Source organism: Chiloscyllium plagiosum, unplaced genomic scaffold (genome assembly GCF_037043375.1).
Source record: "Chiloscyllium plagiosum isolate Xiang-an unplaced genomic scaffold, Cpla_swu_hap1 HiC_scaffold_19, whole genome shotgun sequence".
NCBI lineage: Eukaryota > Metazoa > Chordata > Chondrichthyes > Orectolobiformes > Hemiscylliidae > Chiloscyllium > Chiloscyllium plagiosum.
In genome coordinates this window covers 70,034,618-70,054,035 of record NW_028270157.1, presented here as the reverse complement: position 1 = coordinate 70,054,035, position 19,418 = coordinate 70,034,618, and the positions used below count along the sequence as shown (strand labels likewise).

The window sequence follows — 19,418 nt, the reverse complement described above, 5'->3', positions numbered from 1 at the left end:
AGTCCTAGGGTTCCTCGGCAGAAGATGAGACGTTCTTCCTCCAGACTTCTGGTGGTTAGGATGTGGTGATGGAGGAGGCCCAGGACCTGCATGTGGAGTGGGAGGGGGAGTTGAAGTGTTTGGCCACAGGACGGCGAGGTTGGTTGGTGCGGGTGTCTCAGAAATATTCTCTGAGGCGCTCTGCAAGTAGGTGTCCTGTCTCCCCAATGTAGAGGAGACTGCATCGGGAGCAATGGATACAGCAAATGACATGCGTGGGAGTGCAAGTAAAACTCTAATGGATGTGGAAGGCTCTTTTGGTGCCTTGGACGGAAGGTGAAGTGGGAGGTGTGGGTGCAGGTTTTGCAATTCGCTGGGAGGGAAGGGTGGATTGGTCGGGGACGTGGATCATTCCTGGTGAAGGGCTCTTGCCTGAAACATTGATTCTCCAGTTCCTCGGATGCTGTCTGACCTGCTGTGCTTTTCCAGCACCACACTCTTTACTCTGATCTCCAGCATCTGCAGTCCTCACTTTCTCCATTTACCTGTCATTCACGGCAGAAATTCCCAGTGAAAACCAAATTAAAAAGCCCAAGGATGGCATAAATATTTCTTAATGTCTTTTTCAGATGGCATTGAAGTAGCTTGATTAGAATGGATGGAGTTGCCACTTCCAACCCCAAACATCAGTTGCCCTGCCATTAGGCTAATGGTCACTGGACAGGTCCTTGTCATCTTCGAAGTCACACTCTCCCAAGGCTTGACCACAGCAACAATATCACCAGGTGTAAATACCACCTCTCAGTTTACCATCCACACCATAACACCAAAATCACTGGGCATTAGGAGTACTCTATTTTAATGTAAGAGGGAAAAGATTTAAATCGGGTCTGAGGGGCAACTTTTCACTCAGAAGGTTGTGTATATATGAAATAACCTGCCAGAAGAAGTGGTAGAGGCAGGTACAATTACAATATTTAAAAGACATTTGGATAGGACTGTGGATAGGAAAGGTTTAGAAGAATATGGGCCAAATGCAGGCAAATGGGACAAGTTCAGTTTCGGAAACATGGTCGGCATGGTTGAGTTGGTCGAAGGGCCTGTTTAACGTGCTGTATGATTCTAAATGATATTTTATCTTCAGTGCCATGAGGACTAAATCACCAACAATGTCAAGGAGGTTTAACTAGCTGTCTCCATTCAGAAAGGATAGCAAGATTCATTTAATGATAAGTATCTGACTTGATGATCACAGTAAAACTCTATTCAACTGCATGTCAGAAGGTGGTTACAAGAGAAAGAAGAGCTTGAAGTAGAAAATACTGTTTAATGTGTGTATCTGCCTAGGGATGACATAGTATGGTTCTGACAGGAATTCTCTGTGGAAAAACAATCCCTTGTTCTTGCACCCAAAACAATTTACAACCATGGGTTTCTAGATCAAATCTAGCCCTTTAGGCTTCTACTAAGAGCACAAGGACTGTACTCACTTTGGTTCAATCCAACAATTCAACATGGAGCACCAGATCCTCACTTGTTGAATGCTCTTCAAAGTATATTGTAGTATATCCAAGTATCCAAGATAATATCAGCCACAGACATATACATTATGTGAAGTGAGGTCTCCAAGTTGTCTATTAGTACCCCAAGTATAAATTCTTCAAGTTCTTTTTTGATAATTTTTATTCGTTCATGGGATGTAGATTTTGCTAGCTGGCCCAGCATTTATTGCCCATCCCTAATTGCCTTTGAGAAGGTGGTGGAGAGCTGCTTTCTTGAACTGCTGCATCCATTTGGTGGAGGGAGACTGATAATGCTGTTAGTGAGGGAGTTCCAGGATTTTGATACAATGGCACTGAAGGAACAGTGATATATTTCCAAGTCGGGACAATGAGTGGTTTGGAGGGAACTTGCAACTGATGGTGCTTCCGCATATCTCTTGCTCTTGTTCTTTGAGAAGGTTGTGGGTTTGGAAGGCGCTATTGAAGGAGCCTTGGTGAGATACTGCTACACTGCCTGTGTTCTTCTTGGACTCCCAGTGCATTGTTACATTCCGAAGGTGCATGAACACAACATCATCAGGCATCGCTGTACAGACCTTTCTGATTGAATTGGAGATCGTGATGAATCCAGGGGAAAGCCCAGATTGTGAAAGGTGCCAGTTGTTGTATGTGAGGGAGTTTTGAAGAATGATTGCTCTCCTTGTTCTGAAATGGAGAACACAGTAATTTACAGTTTGGACAGGATTCCAAAGGGCCATTGATGTAGCCCCCTATCTCTTCCTCTGTGTGCAGCTGCCTCAGCTCCTTAATGTGGACTGTGTGATGAGTAATATGCTCTTTGACTGCTGTCTCAGTAACTGGCATCTCTTGCCACCATCTTTCCCTAACATTACGTCACTTTCCTTTTCATCCATCAAGCAGTAGGGTATAAAAGGGAAGCAGTGACTGAATTCAATGGGTGAAGGCAAACAGCAAATGCCTCCCCATCCTTCCCTCTGTCTTGCCAACATCCTTGTTCTCAGACAGCTGTCTCCAGGTCCTCACGTGCCATCATCTGGTAGTGCTGCCGGTTCTCCAGGTAGGCAGCTAGCTCCAGGTCACCAGCCTCCTGTGCTTTGTGTCGTGGAGTGTTGCCCTGGTGAGAACCAGAGATAGAAATACAGTGACCACAGACAAAATAAGTTCAGAAGTAAACCACATCCTGGAGAGGCAGCATACATGTTTTTGAGTGTGTATGTACGAGTGTGTATTTTAACTCCTTTGGGAGAGGTGTGGCATTGCTTTAGCTCATTTCTGTGGAAGTGGCAATACAACTGAGTGTGGGACTTCAGAAGACAGGTATATTGGGGTTGTACTGAAGTCACATGTAGGGTTATAACAATCAGACAGCTTTGTGATCATTCCTGATGCTAGTTGTTTTATTTCAAAATATTTTCACTGAGATTCTCTTACCATGCTGAGATCTAAACTCTCATTATTAAATCCAGGCCCGCTAATTTATTAGTTCATTCACATACCCACCACACTACCATACCAATTTATTAATGTGAATATATATGTGTGTATGATATATGATGCACATCTCTGTACATGTGCAAGGTGTTGGTGCCAACATGGATCAATCTACATCGCCGTGTGAACCTGAGTGCTGTACAAACAGATGTTGTCAATGTGACATTGTGTGGGTCTCTGTTGGTGGTGAGCACAGAAATATTTGAGAAATAGAAAAACTGAATAACTCAATAAAACTTCAGAAATATGCATGTATTGATGAAGATTAAAAGCACGGGTGTGCAGCCTGTGAAGACCCTTCACACAGGCAGCAGCAAAAATAAGTAACTGGCTCAATGGAAGCTGTACAGAGCAAGATGGAGTATGGGTGCTCCAGGGATTATTTAGAGCCTGTCTTTACTATTGCATTAGGCTTAATTGTAGATGATATAGGGTGGACCTAGAAGAGATACTAAGAGAGTTTGAGGAGACTATGTAGACAATTCTGGTTAGAGTGGACAAAATCAATTGCAAGCTGCTCTTCACCAGCCTGAGGTAGGTTGGGGGAATCATTTCCAAGGGATCAGAGTTAAAGAGTAAGAGGCAAGAAGAGGGAGTCATGTGGACTCCTTTGCGCCCAAAAGAGAAATGGGACACTTGATTAAGAAGGACTGGTGATCTAAATAACGTAAACAGTATCACAATTGGGCAGAGTTTCTGGCAGGAGAATGGGTTGAGGATTGGGGCTTATGGTTTATGAAAAAGGACTTAGCTTGTTGGTCTAACAAGCTGTTCTTGTTCCTAATAATACACCCACCTGTAATGGCAATTCCTTACCTCAAAATCAGTCTGCATCAGCGAGGCCCCAGCATCAATTAAAAAACGACAGATTGTGTGATACCGATGGAATGCTGCTTTGTGTAGTGCTGTTTCGCCCCTATTAAGAAAATAAGATTACAACCCATTAATTAAAGTCTGAACACAGACTCCCTTTCACATACTGTCTATCAAACTGATGCTAATTTGTGGGAGAATGATGTCTTCTTCAAACAGAGGGAGGTTTTTGCTCAGGAATGTATCAAGATTTCATTTAAAAATCTTGTCTTCTGTGTATGGGAAAACATTGTAAAGCTGGCACATTCCCTGGGAACAACTGCAAATCTGACACACTCCCCGCAGAAACATAGTAAAACTGACATGCTCCCCAACACCACTGTAAATCTTACATATTTTCTGCAAGCCAATGTAAATTTGACACACTCCCTGGGAACAGCTTTAAATCTAACACACTCCCCTGGGAATCAGTGTAAATATTACCAGACCCCAGGATCACACTATAAATGTGACACTCTCTCCAGTAACCACTGTAAATTTATTTTACATGGTGGGACATAACCACCATGTACGTGGCAGGTGCTCATGTTACTCGGCCAACGTTGTCTATCTCACACGCTGCAGGTAAGGATGCCCTGAGGCATGATATATTGGCAAGACTGAGCAGAGGCTACAGCAACAGATGAATGGACACAGCAGAACAATCAACAGACAGGAGTGTTCCCTCCCAACCAGAGAACACTTCAGTAGTTCAGGGCATTCGACTACAGACCTTTGGGTGACCATCCTCTAAGGCAGATTTCTCCTTTGAATCCTCCCACTTCCTCCAGACCAAAGGGGTAGCCATGGGCACACGTATGGGCCCCAGCTATGCCTGTCTCTTTGTTGGCTACGTAGAACTAAATGAAACAAACAACGCAAAGTGGCTAATAGCCAAGTTCGGTACCCATGGGGATGGCCTCAACCGGGACCTTGGGTTCATATCACACTACAGGTGACCCCACTGCACTACACTCTCTCTCGCTCTCAAACACACACGCACACACATATATAAGTTTGTGGGATGGATTTGTACTTGCAGAATTACATTTTATTTTGCTCAAAAACTGCATGAATCCATGTAAGATTCTGTAAATCCCTTTTTTAGAAATAGAATCACTCTGAAATTTGGGGCACAGACTGCCTCACACCTTCAATGCATTATCTGAGCTGACATGGCACCTATTCTTTAAGTCCACTTGAGAATGTACTATTAAAAAAAACTTCTTAGATTTACACATGAAAGAACTGAAACCAACATGCTCATTCTATAAGATGAGAGACTTATCAAATAATTCACGTCTTTTTCAATATATAATTTCAATTGCATCACACTGTAAACTTTTGCTATAAATTCTGTGTCTTACCATCTTATGCTCCACAACCACCTGATGAAGGAGCGTCGCTCTGAAAGCTAGTGCTTCCAATTAAACCCGTTGGACTATAACCTGGTGTTGTGTGATTTTTAACTTTGTACATCCCAGTCCAACACCGGCACCTCCAAATCATCACTATAAATGTAACACACTCCCAAGAAACTACTGTAAATCTAACTTGCGTCCTGGGAAACACCATAAATACTGTCACACAAAGCAGGAATCCACAGTAAATACTGACATATTCTCTGGGAAGCAGTGTATAGCTGATACACTTCTTGCAAATGACTGTAAATAACAACATAATGGATATAAGTTTGTTTGCTGAGCTGGAAGGTTTGTTTTCAAATGTTTTGTCACCATACTAGGTAACATCAGTGAATCTCCGGTGAAGCGCTGGTGGTACGTCCCGTTTTCTATTTATGTGTTTAGGTTTCTTTGGGTGGGTGATATCATTTCCGGTTCTTTTTCTTAGAGGATGGGGTCCAAATCAATATGATTATTGACAGAGTTCCAGTTGGAATGCCACGCTTCAAAGAATTCTCATGTGTGTCTCTATGTAGCTTGTTCTAGGATGGATGTGTTGTCGCAGTCAAAGTCGGTTTGTAAGGATACATGCTTACATTGTGCCCAGAAACCCTAGCCACATTACCATACATCAAAGACATCTCTGAACTGACTCCCAGACTACTCAGACCTCTCGGCACCATGGTAGACTACAAACCTAACAACACACTTAAACAGCGGCTAATGAATGTAGGCAGAAAACCAGCCATCGGGATACATGAACATCAACTAGCCACAAAATGACATGACCCACTATCACTAGTGTCCTTACATAAAGAGGAAGTAGGACACCACTTTGACTGGGACAACATATCAATCCTAGGACAAGCCACAGAGAATAGCACGAGAATTTCTTGAAGCATGGCATTCCAACCGGAACTCTATCAATAAACACATCGATTTGGATCCCATTTACCACCATCTGAGAAAAAGAACAAAAAATGATACCACCCACCCAAAGAAACTTAAACACATAAATAGAAAGCAGACATACTACCAGCGCTTCACCGGAGGCTCACTGATAATGTGGTTAGTATGGTGACGCAACATCTGAAAACAAATCTTCCCGCTCAGTGAGCAAACTTACATCTGGAACCTCAACCTAAACTACAAATTGTTTTCAAAAACTGATAACAACATAATCCCCAGGAGTCATTGTAAATCACGCAATTATAGAATTTTACATATAGGAGGCCATTACATCCATCTTCATAGAATCACAAAATTGCTACAGTGTGACAACAGGCCATTTGGTCCAACAAGTCCACACGACCCTCTGAAGAGTAACCCACCCAGACCTATTTCCCCTACCCCATATTACGCACCTAACCAAACATCCATGAACACTATGGGCAATTTAGCATGGCTAAACCAACTAACCTGAAAATGTGTTGCTGGAAAAGCGCAGCAGGTCAGGCAACATCCAGGGAACAGGAGAATCGATGTTTCGGGCATAAGCCCTTCTTCAGGCCAACTAGGCCGAGAGGTCTGAGTAGTCTGGGAGTCAGTTCAGGGGTAGAATGTGCAAACTTCACAGTCAGTCGCCCAAGACTGGAATCGAACCACTGAGTCACCATGCTGCCCATATCTTGTCTGTATGTGTCCTGAAAGACCTACCCAACTATTCCTACTCTCCACCCATATCTCCAAAAGCCCTCCGAATTCATCACTATCAAATATGTATCCATCTCTCTTCTGAAACCTCCCATGGAATCTTCCTCCACCGCTCTTCCAGACAGGAGATTCCAAATTATAACAACTCCCTGAGTAAAGAAGTTTCTCCTCATCCAACTCCTAGCTCTCTTGCTGACAATCTTGAAATTGTGACCCCTAGTTACTGACATACCAACCAGTGGAAACAGAATACCCTTTTTTACCTTGTCAAAATTGTTCATCATTTTGAACATCCCAATATGGTCACTTCTTAATCTTCTCTGCTCCAAGGACAATAAGCCCAATTTCTCTTATCTTTCCTTAGACATAAAATCTCCCATTCCTAGTATCATTCTAGTAAATCGCCTCTGAACTCTCTTCAGGGCTTCCTTAAATAAGGTGCTCAGAGCTGAATGCAATACTCCAAATGTGATTTGATTAATGATTTGTAGAGGTGTAGCATCACTTACTTGCTTTTATACTATCTGTCTTTACTTATATACCTAAAGATCCTATCAGCCTTCTTAACAATTGTTAAGAAGGGGCAGGCAATAGCCTAGTGGTATTATTGCTCGTCTGTTAATTCAGAGACCCAAGCAATGATCTGGGGAGCTGGGTTCAAATCCCGCCATGGCAGCTGGTGGAATTCGAATTCAATAATATCTGGAATTAAGAGTCGAGTGATGATCGTTGTCAATTGTCAGGAAAAACCAATCTGGTTCACTAATATCTTTTAAAGAAGGACACCAGACCCACAGCAATGTGGTTGAGTATTTATAATTATGAGTAATAAATGAGGGACAGGATGTACATGTATTTGGAAAGGCAAGGACTGATTCAGGATAGTCAACATGGCTTTGTGCATGGGAGATCATGTCTCACAAACTTGATTGAGTTTTTTGAAGAGGTAACAAAGAAGATTAATGAGGGCAGAGTGGTAGATGTGAGGTATATGGACTTCAGTAAGGCGTTCGACAAGGTTCCCCATGGGAGACTGATTAGCATGGTTAGACCTCATGGAATACAGGGAGAACTAGCCATTTGGATACAGAACTGGCTCAAAGGTAGAAGACAGAGGGTGGTGGTGGAGGGTTGTTTTTCAAACTGGAGGCCTGTGACCAGTGGAGTGCTGGGCCCTCTACTTTATGTCATTTACATAAATGATTTGGATACGAGCATAAGAGGTACAGTTACTAAGTTTGCAGATGACACCAAAATTGGAGGTGTAGTGGACAGCGAAGAGGGTTACCTCAGATTACAACAGGATCTTGATCAGATGGGCCAATGGACTGAGAAGTGGCAGATGGAGTTTAATTCAGATAAATGCGAGGTACTACATTTTGGGAAAGCAAATCTTAGCAGGACTTATACACTTAATGGTAAGGTCCTAAGGAGAGTTGCTGAACAAAGAGACCTTGGAGTGTAGGTTCATAGCTCCTTGAAAGTGCAGTCGCAGGTAGGTAGGATAGCGAAGAAGGCGTTTGGTATGCTTTCCTTTATTGGTTAGAGTATTGAGTACAGGAGTTGGGACGTCATGTTGCAGCTGTACAGGACATTGGTTAGGCCACTGTTGGAATATTGCGTGTAATTCTGGTCTCCTTCCTATCGGAAAGATGTTGTGAAACTTGAAAGGGTTCAGAAAAGATTTACAAGGATGTTGCCAGGGTTGGAGGATCTGAGCTACAGGGGAGGCTGAACAGGCTGGGGCTGTTTTCCCTGGAGCGTCGGAGGATGAGGGGTGACCTTAAAGAGGTTTACAAAATTATGAGGGACATGGATAGAATAAATAGACAAAGTCTTTTCCCTGGGGTCAGGGAGTCCAGAACTAGAGGGCATAGGTTTAGGGTGAGAGGGGAAAGATATAAAAGAGACCTAAGTGGCAACTTTTTTTCACGCAGAGGGTGGTACATGTATGGAATGAGCTGCCAGAGGATGTGGTTGGGGCTGGTACAATTGCAACATTTAAGAGGCATTTGAATGTGTATATGAATAGGAAGGGTTTGGAGGGATATGGGCCGGGTGCTGGCAGGTGGCACTAGATTGGGTTGGGATATCTGGTCGGCATGGACAGGTTGGACCAAAGGGTCTGTTTCCATGCTGCACATCTCTATGACTCTATGACTCTAAATGCTGGCTTGGCCAACAATGTCCACATCCCATGAATGAATTTTTAAAAAATTTCCAGCATCTACAGTTCTTAGTTTTCATCCACCAGGCATCTGACCATTTTGCTAACTTGTCAATGTCCCTCTGAATTCACTATTCTCCCTAGCTTAGTATCATCTGCAAATGTACAGATTTTGCCCTCAATACTTATCTCCAAATTGCTTATATAAATCAGAAAAAGCAACACTCCCAATGCCGATTCCTGGGGAAGACCACTTTCAACTTGTCTCCATCCTGCGAAATGGCCATCTATATTTAATCTCAGTTTCTTATGTTTTAGCCAAATTTGAATTCATGTTACCATGTACCCATCAATACCAAACGTTTCTAAGTTGCTAACGAATCTGCCATTTGGCACTGTATCAAAAGCTTTCTGAAAGTCCAAATATACAACATCCACAGCATGACCCTTACTATCTATGCCACCTCATCAAAGAACTCCATTAAATTGGTCAGACCTGACCTGTTCTTGACAAAGTCATGCTGACTGTCTAAACTTATTTGACTTATTTTTCCCTAATTGTGTACCTTATCCCGTATTATGGTCTCCATCAGTTTCCCATCAATATGTTAAGTTAACAAGTCTATGGTTTCCTAGGTTATCTTTGTCCCTTTCTTAAACAACAGTGTCACATTTACAATCCTCCAGTCCCCTGGGACTAATCCTGTCTTGAGAGGGGTCTGGAAAATTTCTGGCAGCGATTCCACAATTTGGTCCCTCACCTCTCTCAGCAATTGTTTTTATTAATTTACGGGACTAGGGAGTCGCTGGCTAGACCAGTATTTATTGCCCAGAGGGCAGTTAAGAGTCAACCACATTGCTGTGGGTCTGGGGTCACATGCAATCCAGACCAGGTAAGGATGGCAGTTTCCTTCCCTAAAGGACATTAGAGGGTGCATTCCTAATGACTTCTCTACCTGGAGTGCTGCCAGCCTTTTTAGCATTTCTTCTTTATCTACCAACATATTGCTCATTTGCTCAACACCCACATTAGGCCATAGTCACCAAGCTGGTTACAATCTCTTCCAATGTCTTCTATCAGGTAGAAGATACAAAAGCTTAAAAATATGCACCAACAGGTTCAAGGACAAAGAACAATACAGCACAGGAATAGTGACAGCCCTCCAAGCTGGCACAGACACATTTTGGCCTTCTATACTAAAAGTTTAGAACAGCTTCTTCCCTGCTGTTATTAGACTTTTGAATACACCTCTCAAATTTCAAATCTAATGTTGATCTTGCTTTTAGTGCAACTTCTCTGTAGCCATTGCATTGTATTCCTTGCCTTGTTCTATCACCCTCTGAACTTTGTATGGTATGATCTGCTTATGCTGCATGCAAAACAAAATTGTACCTAGGTACATATGACAATAATAAATCAAATCAAAAAAACATCTAATTTGGTGAAGGGAGAAACTAAATATTCACTTAATACCTCTGCCGTGTCCTTTACTTCAATGAGCAGCTTACTCTACTCGTTCCTTAATGGACTCACTCTATCCTTCAATGATCTTTTACTATTAATATGTTTGAAGAACTTTTTTTTGCTTTTACACAGCCTGCCATCCTTTCCTTATGCTTCCTCTTAGTCTTCCAAGCTTAACCTCTCTCCTGCAATTGAGATACTCATTTCTATTGCTATTATTATAATATGATGCATTATATGCCTCCTTTTGGATACCCTTTGTTTATTTCTCATGACTATGTACCCAGCTTGTACCCTATACATCTTTTTTTTGAAATTCTCCAATTTTCATCCACAGTTTATCACCAAAATACATTTCCAAATAACCTGCTCCTGTTAAACTTTTAGACCCCTAAAACCTGCGCTTGCCTAGTCTGGGATTTTATCACTAACTGACTTTTTATCATTTTCCAAAATAATATCATTGCCCTGGGAAAATAGCCTGCTAGCTCTCAATGGATTGGGCCAGATGGTACCAGCAGTTTGATCCTGTCTCCTCCCCTGGGAGCTGGCTCCAGCTAAGGAATGGAAGTCGCTGATTTTTTTTATACTGGTTTAGTCTGAGGTGGTTTCAGCAGGTCTCACTGTGGTTTCTGTCTCGTAAGGTGCACCGTGCATGCTATAGGAGACATTGACTTTCTTTGGTGTCAGGTAGCAGGCTGTTATCTGTCTGTCCTGAAAATTATATAGGGTGTGTGTCAGCATTTACAGGGAATCCACAGGGCGTGTGTTAGTTTTTACAGGGAATCCCTGGAGACTGTGCCAGTATTTACAGGGTATTTCTAGGGAGTGTGTTAGTATTTACAGGAATAGTATTATGTTACGAACACTATTTCTTAAATGCTCCACTTGGCCTGCTTCATTTCTTAGGACCAAATCCAGCACAGCTCCCTCTTCAGTAGGACTGGAAACGTACTATTCCAGAAAGTTGTGGGCAGCACGGTGGCACAGTGGTTAGCACTGCTGCCTCGCAGCGCCAGAGACCCGGGTTCAATTCCCGACTCAGGCGACTGACTGTGTGGAGTTTGCACGTTCTCCCCGTGTCTGCGTGGGTTTCCTCCGGGGGCTCCGGTTTCCTCCCACAGTCCAAAGATGTGCAAGTCAGGTGAATTGGCCATGCTAAATTGCCCGTAGTATTAGGTAAAGGGGTAAATGTAGGGGTATGGGTGGGTTACGCTTCGGCGGGTCGGTGTGGACTTGTTGGGCCGAAGGGCCTGTTTCCACACTGTAAGTAATCTAAGTAAATCTAAATCTAATCTAAATCTAATCTAAAGTTCTCCTTCACACACTGCAGGAATTTCTCCCTTTCTGTGCCCTATAATCTCCTTTTTTCACAGTTTACCCTGGAGTAATTGTAATCATCAACTATTACAACCCTACTTGTCTTGCAGATTTCCATAATCAGCCTACAAAATGTTTTGTTCTATATCTAAATCTGACACAATAACCCAGGAACCACTGTAAACGCAACACACTCCTCAGGAACCACTGTCAAACTGAGGCATTCCCTTGGAATCCATTATCATTACCGCCACACTTGCCTGGGGAAATGCTGTAAATGACACATTATCCTGGGAACCATTGTAAATTCTGACACATTCCCCGGGACCTACTGTAAATACTAAAACATTCCCCTGACACACTTTAAATACTGACATGCTCCCCGGGGTTTCTATGTAAGTACTGACACATCTCTAGGAATTCCCTATAAATGCAGACCAATTCCTTGGAGATTCCTGTAAATACTAACACACTCCCTGGAGATACCCTGTAAACACTGGCACAGTCTCCAGGGATTCCCTGTAAAAACTAACACACGCCCTGTGGATTCCCTGTAAATACTGACACACACCCTATATAATTTTCAGGACAGATGGATAACAGCCTGTTACCTGATACCAAAGAAAGTCAATGTCTCCTATAGCATGCATGGTGCACCTTACGAAACAGAAACCACAGTGAGACCTGCTGAAACCACCTCAGACTAAACCAGTATAAAAAAATCAGAAACTTCCATTCCTTAGCTGGAGCCAGCTCCCAGGGGAGGAGGCAGAATCAAACTACTGGTACCATCTGGCCCAATCCATTGAGAGCTAGCAGGCGATTTTCCCAGAGCAATGATACAAAAAAACCAAATGTGCAAATATATATGTAAGCCACAGAACAATTATGTCCTTACTCACGTTTTGATTTCTGCTACATCTAATAGATCAGGTGGCCCTGAAACAAAGAATAAAAAAAATCTAAACCAGGTAACTGATACATACATAAAGTCCTGGCAGAACACAAGGTAGTCTGGAATAGTAAATGAAAACACAGATTACACTATTCACAGTTTCACTCTAGTATGGACTGACAGTGGAAACAGAGACTGACAGTGGCAAGTGACTGACAGGGAATGACAACGTGGATAGGGAGTGACAGTGTGAACATAGACTGATAATGTGGAGAGGGGCAGACAGCGAGATCAGAAAGTGAAGTGCAATCAGACTGATAGTGGGGTCAGGGAATGAGTGTGGACAGAAACTGACAGAGTCGACTGGGACTGGGACAGAGTCGACTGGTCAGAGACTGACAGTGGACAAGGACTGACAGTGAGATCAGGGAATGACAACATGGACACAGATTGACAGTGTGGACACGGAGTGATAGAGTGGACAGGAATTGATAGAGTGGGCAGTGACTGACTGTGGGATGATGGAACTTCACCTTAGTTCATATCTGATCCCACTGTGTCACAGAACCACCAATCAACTTACTGGATTGTTGTAAACAAAAACCCAACAAATTGTCTTGTTGAATTGGACAAGATTAAAGATACAAGCCCACTCAATCAGGCTGACTCTTTTTGGCCTCCTCTTGTCCCTCTGTGCCAAACTTTTGGTTGCTTGATTGAAATGTGAAGGATTGGCTATGTTAAGGTTGTCACTGAACAAGACATACAATTCAGAATGAAAATGTCAAATGAATCTTTTACAATTTACTTCCTACAGGACAAATAAATGAAGTACAGTATGTAGCTATGAAATGGCACTTGAAATAACTGACAGCTCTTGTCACACTCAGTGCCAACTTAAACAGTGAATTTGATGCAACGTATGAAGCTGGTTCAACAGCTCACCATGTTCAATGATGTACTTTACAAGTTCCTTATGACCATTCTTTGCAGCGCAGTGTAACACCGAGTATCCTTCAGTGCTGCTCACCATCAGACTCACTCCCTTACTGCAGGACTCTATGAACTAGGACACATGGGAACATACATGAGGTTAGACATCCCTGTATTTTATATGTTCAGCAGTTCACAGACAGATCAGAACAATACACATCTCCCACAATATTCATCAATCACAAACACAGGACATCACTTCTTCTGCTGCCCATCTCAGATCCCATTAGAAACTAAACAATGTCAGAGACCAGAAAGACCAGTCAGCCCTTGAAATTCTCACTTCCAGTAAAATAACACGCTGAATCTAACTGTATCTTGAAAAGAATCATCTGGCAACACCATATGGGTGGAGAGGTGGATAGCCATTGGAGCCCTAAGTAGACTTTTGAGGGGATTCTGCTTTTCACAGGTGCTGCTCAGGGTCACTCTGCTCCTGGGAAACATTGCTCCCATGGAGACTGTGCTCCAAGGGAGAGCTTGCCCCTGGGGGTACATTATTTCCAGGGCAACCCTGCTCCAGGGGAGACCCTGTCCTTCACAGGACATTGCTTCTGAGGAGAAGCAACTCCACAGAGAACCTGCTATGGGGAGAACCGGATGCAGGGAGATGCTGCTCTCAGGGGTACCCTTCTCCCTGAGGTACACTGCTCCGGGGTACCCAGCCCCTGGGGAGACACTGCTCCCAGAGAAAGCTTGGTGCGAAGGAGACCCTGCACCTGGGGAATATTGCTCCCAGGGAGACACTGCTCCGAAGAGACACACTGCTCCCGAGGACCCACCACGCCCAGGAAGGCTCTACACTTAGGGTGTTACTGGTCCCAGGGAGACCTTGCCCCTGGGGGAACATTGCATCTGGGGAGACACAGCTCCCAAGGAAAGCCTACATCTGGGGTGTCATTGCCCCCAAGGAGAGCATGTCCCTACGGGGCACATTCCACCTGGAGAGACACCACTGCCAGGGAAGCCGCACACCTGGGGAGACACTGCTCACAGGGAGACCTTGCCCTTAGGTGGGAAATTGCACTTCGGGAGATACAGCTTCCAGAGATCGTGCCCTGGGGTGGACTTTTCACCTGGGGAGACACCACTCCCAGGGAGGCCCTGTACCTGGGGGACTTGCTCTCACAGAACCTGCTCTCAGAAAGACCCTGCTCTGGGGAGAATATGCTTTTGAAGGTCATGCTCTCAGTGGCCCTCCTGTTGTGGGACTTGTTTTTTTATTTAGAGAAAGACATATTTTATCAATGTTTTCAGAAAAAATCTTTCAGTTGCACAACTTTTGCTGGCTATCACTACTGACTCATTACCTGAACACCTTACTGAAGTCCATATACCTCACATCTACCACTCTGCCCTCATCAATCTTCTTTGTTACCTCTTCAAAAAACTCAATCAAGTTTGTGAGACATGATCTTGCACGCACAGAGTCATGTTGACTATCCCGAATCAGTCCTTGCCTTTCCAAATACATGTATATCCTGTCCCTCATTTATTACTCATAATTATAAAGACTCAACCACATTGCTGTCAGAAGTAAACCATTCTGTTGATAAAAGGTAGGGCACTCTTCAATGGCATTGTTGGTGCGATTAATGGTAACTTATAGTCAAGGAATTCGACATGACTGAACTAATAATGCCCTTTCATGCTCTCCCTGATGCTTCGTTCACACCCTATTCATTACATAATTAATCAGTAATCTTCGAGAGCTTGCAGTTTACTGTACTACATTCAGCTGCTGTCTCTGCTATTGACTGATAGCCACCAGGGGCATTAAGGATTAGCGCAAAGTCTAAAGATCAGGAAGCAGGGATTCTTTATGCCACTGGCATCAGGTCATTACAAATAAGTAGTAAAATTAAAGTTAAACAAGGAAGGATTTACAATATTTGTGAGAAATTAAAGCTATTAAATATATGGCCAAGATACCCTACTTTTGACAATATCACTCTTACACATCTGTCCTTGGCTTCCTTCAACTTCCTCTGATTTCCTCAGAAACTAATAGAAAGGAGGACCCAATTGGGCATAGCCTTGCATAAACCTCCAAAAGTAACCAGATCAATAAGGAGTGGAAATTAAAGTCTCCAAAAACTTTATCCAATCCAAGCATGAATGTGACAGGGGCATTACAGAGCCCAAACGTTATTCTTGCGTATAATAAAGACCCTTGTGCCTGCTGGGAATGGCCATCTTCTCAATATTGTGTTCAGCGAGGAGAAGCTGCTGCTTATAATTGTGAGCTGAAAGTGTGTTGCTGGAAAAGCGCAGCAGGTCAGGCAGCATCCAAGGAACAGGAGAATCGACGTTTCGGGCATAAGCCCTTCTTCAGGATTACTGAAGAAGGGCTTATGCCTGAAACGTCGATTCTCCTGTTCCTTGGATGCTGCCTGACCTGCTGCGCTTTTCCAGCAACACATTTTCAGCTCTGATCTCCAGCATCTGCAGTCCTCACTTTCTCCTCGAAGCTTATAATTGTGAGCCAAATTAAAAGTACAGAAACACTTTGCATCTTTGACAACACGTAATGGTTTCTGAATCCAAGGTACAGGATAAGCACCCTTATGAGTTTTGCATTGAATGTCTCAGTAATTGACATCGATCTTCATTTTTCTATCTTTCTTCCTCATAGTGGCTGTGGAGGTGGTGGATATATCTGTTGAGTTTTGAATGACAACTTACTCCAAAGATAGTCCTGGACATCCACACAGTAATGGGCTAGGATCCTGTGATAAGGAATCATTATTGGACAGTCATTTTCAGTCACCATCCTCTAGCATGCCTGAACACAATACCCAATGTCATCATCATCTTTACTGAAAGTCGCCCCCTACTTGCTGAAAGTAGAATCAAGCTATCTTATTGGGACTCCTCCAATTTACCAGTGTCCATTTTGAAATGAGGTCAGAAATGTCTCCTTCATTCAGTCCATTCTCAGAGTCATACTGCATAGAAACAGACCCTTCAGTTCAACTAATCCATGTATAGCAGCAGCAAGTTTAAGAATACCTCTGGGTTTTCTTGACTGGGGGTAAACTGTTATCTCCAGTTACTGAAATTGGTGATCTTTCTGGGTACCCACCCCTTTAGCCTTCAGCAATGAGGATGTAACTCTGAGAGCTGTCAAGTGGGAGCTCTGCTCATGTGACATGTGACATTCTAGCAAGGCCTGATGTTGACAATAGACAATAGGTGCAGGAGTAGGCCATTCTGCCCTTCGAGCCTGCACCACCATTCAATATAATCATGGCTGATCATCCTTAATCAGTATCCTGTTCCTGCCTTATCTCCATAACCCTTGATTCCACTATCCTTGAGAGCTCTATCCAACTCTTTCTTAAATGAATCCAGAGACTGGGCCTCCACTGCCCTCCGGGGCAGAGCATTCCACACAGCTACCACTCTCTGGGTGAAGACGTTTCTCCTCATCTCTGTCCAGCTGAAGGTGGCTGGCATAAGCCTTCAACACCAGTGATGATTCAAGGATAGGGTCTAAAAAAGCCTGATTCCCTGCTATTTGAACACTTATAAGGTTGTACAGGTTTATACACATTGACCGCACAGGGAAAGTGGTCACCATACACATTTTCTATCGATACCTGAATATCTCTTAATACATTGAACCCAAAACACCCAGGATATTTTCAAAACATCCTCACTTCCAGTGGAGTATCGATTGTGTTTGAAACTACCAGAAATCCCAGGCTATGCAGACTGTGAATCATGACAGATAGGGAGAGCTCAATGTAGCCATGACAGGGGATGACTGCCCGTGTGAAACAGAAACAGGATCAGGTGCTGAAGGAAGACATATCAATCAGCTCAGACTCCTCAGCCAGATGGTCCTTAGAAAACTGATGAGTAATGGCTGATCACTCTGTTCCTATGACAATTATACGCAGTGCTCCTACTGGCCAAATTTCAAGTACTTTGTAAAGGAATCCACATAGATCTTAGCCACTTTCTGAAGGACCCATGCCACCCACCTAGCTGCCAGTGAGTGGCCCAACTAGTTTAGCTCCTAGTGAGAACGAAGGTGTTGCACTGGATGGGGTCTCTGTGCCCATTGGGAACTAGCGGCCATGTTTGTTGAGGGCATTCTCTTTGAAGTGTACAGTACTGTCACAACACCTTTTTACAGCACCTTTTGGGCGAGACTGACCAAGAAGCTTACAATGGAGATAGAACACAAGAGCTGGATCTGTGCATGCTAAATGGTAATCTGTCCAGCGACTTCTTCAGGTGGAGGTCCACATCCCTGTCCACACAGACAGTTACCTCTCTAACGGCAGTCTCTTTCCTGGTCTGAGAAGCCCAATTTCTCACCTGGATGAGGGTGACATTATCTTACACTTCAGAGGAAGGTAATTGAGCTTGGTTACTATAAAACCTCCTCAACTCTATTTAGAAATTCCCACCTCTCACTGCTTCTGTAGATGGTCCTTTGGTATTCTGGGAGAAAGTGAGGAATGCAGGTGCTGCAGGTCAGAGTCGAGAATGTGCTGCTAGGAAAAAAAACAGCAGGTCAGGCAGCATCCAAGGAGCAGGAGAATCGGCGATTCGGACATAAGCCCTTCAACATAGATTCTCCTGCTCCTGGATGCTACCTTCAGTATTCTGGCCTTGGTCAATCAGAAGAAGAGATCCAGATTATGACTATGCGGTTGAACAAGTTCACCAGCTTCACAGATACAAAGACCTCTGCAGCTGCTGTCCTCAGTGACTCTTAAAAATCTGCTGTAGACTTCTTTGAACATCGGTACCTCTTAACAGTATTTCCCACCTGCTCACTTGCATTGAAACCCCAGGGTGCTATAACTGGCTGTGTGTCCTCATTCCAGTCTTCAATCGATAATCGAGTGTTTCTGGACTTCCCATCAATCGTTTTGCTCCCACAGACACCCGACGAAACAGACAGTTCGTTCAACCGCTCAGCTGCCTTTCCTTACTGTTGCCATCTGCTGGTGGAGGTCCTTGTACAATTGCTCGAGCTCCCCTGCCAGCATTCTCCCTTACCATTGGCACTTATTACTGGTTCTGTCACACGTTTCCTCCTTCTCTCCTTTCTTAATCTAACCCAACAGCATCCTTTGCAAAACCTAGCAAAGAGAAATCTGATACTGCATCTATGCTGCTGCGTTTGCTAAAATACTCCCATTTGACCCATGAAGAAGCAATTTAGTACAGGTACTGAATTCAAACTCCGGCAGGACAAGTTGAATTGAATAAGTGTCTTAATTTATGGTCTAGCTCCAGAAACGTAACAAATGAATTGCTGTAAACAACTAAGTGATTCACTAATGTCCTTTAGGACCAGCAACCTGCCATCTGGATCTGTTGAAATAGGGTGATTTTACCTTAAGAAATGCACTGAGTATTCTGCAAAAGGCCCACTCTCATTCCTCCTTTATTAAGGAGTATTCCACAACAGCCTTCTGGGCTGACATACACAAAAGAGAGAAAGCTAAGAAATCCAGTGCCTAGCACAGATTCTAATGTAAGACATTTTGAAGCCTGGTAAATGAAATTTCATAATGCACGCATAAATTAATTGTCTGACTAAAGAATGGTCTAGCATGCATAGATCCATAAGGTAACTTATGAGTCAATGGAAATAGAAGGAAATACCTGAAGAGGAAAGCCTGTAGAGTTTGCACATTCTCTCCTAATTGTG

General features: G+C 43.4%; 1 protein-coding gene across 6 annotated transcripts in view; it reads right to left on the bottom strand.

Moving 5' to 3' along the window:
- Window positions 1-446: 446 nt before the first annotated feature.
- Window positions 447-19,418, bottom strand: part of dgki (diacylglycerol kinase, iota) — a 254,803-nt gene continuing 235,831 nt past the window's right edge. For 5 of the 6 annotated variants that reach the window (XM_043708940.2, XM_087997517.1, XM_043708943.2 and 2 more), the window contains 4 exons: window positions 13,694-13,814; window positions 12,756-12,792; window positions 3,810-3,909; window positions 447-2,616 (listed from right to left, as the gene is read on the bottom strand). In XM_043708940.2, coding sequence (XP_043564875.1) covers window positions 2,500-2,616; window positions 3,810-3,909; window positions 12,756-12,792; window positions 13,694-13,814 — 375 coding nt within the window. In that variant the 3' untranslated portion in view covers window positions 447-2,499. The remainder of the gene's footprint in view (window positions 2,617-3,809; window positions 3,910-12,755; window positions 12,793-13,693; window positions 13,815-19,418) is intronic. The other variant, XM_087997519.1, reaches the window with a different exon arrangement.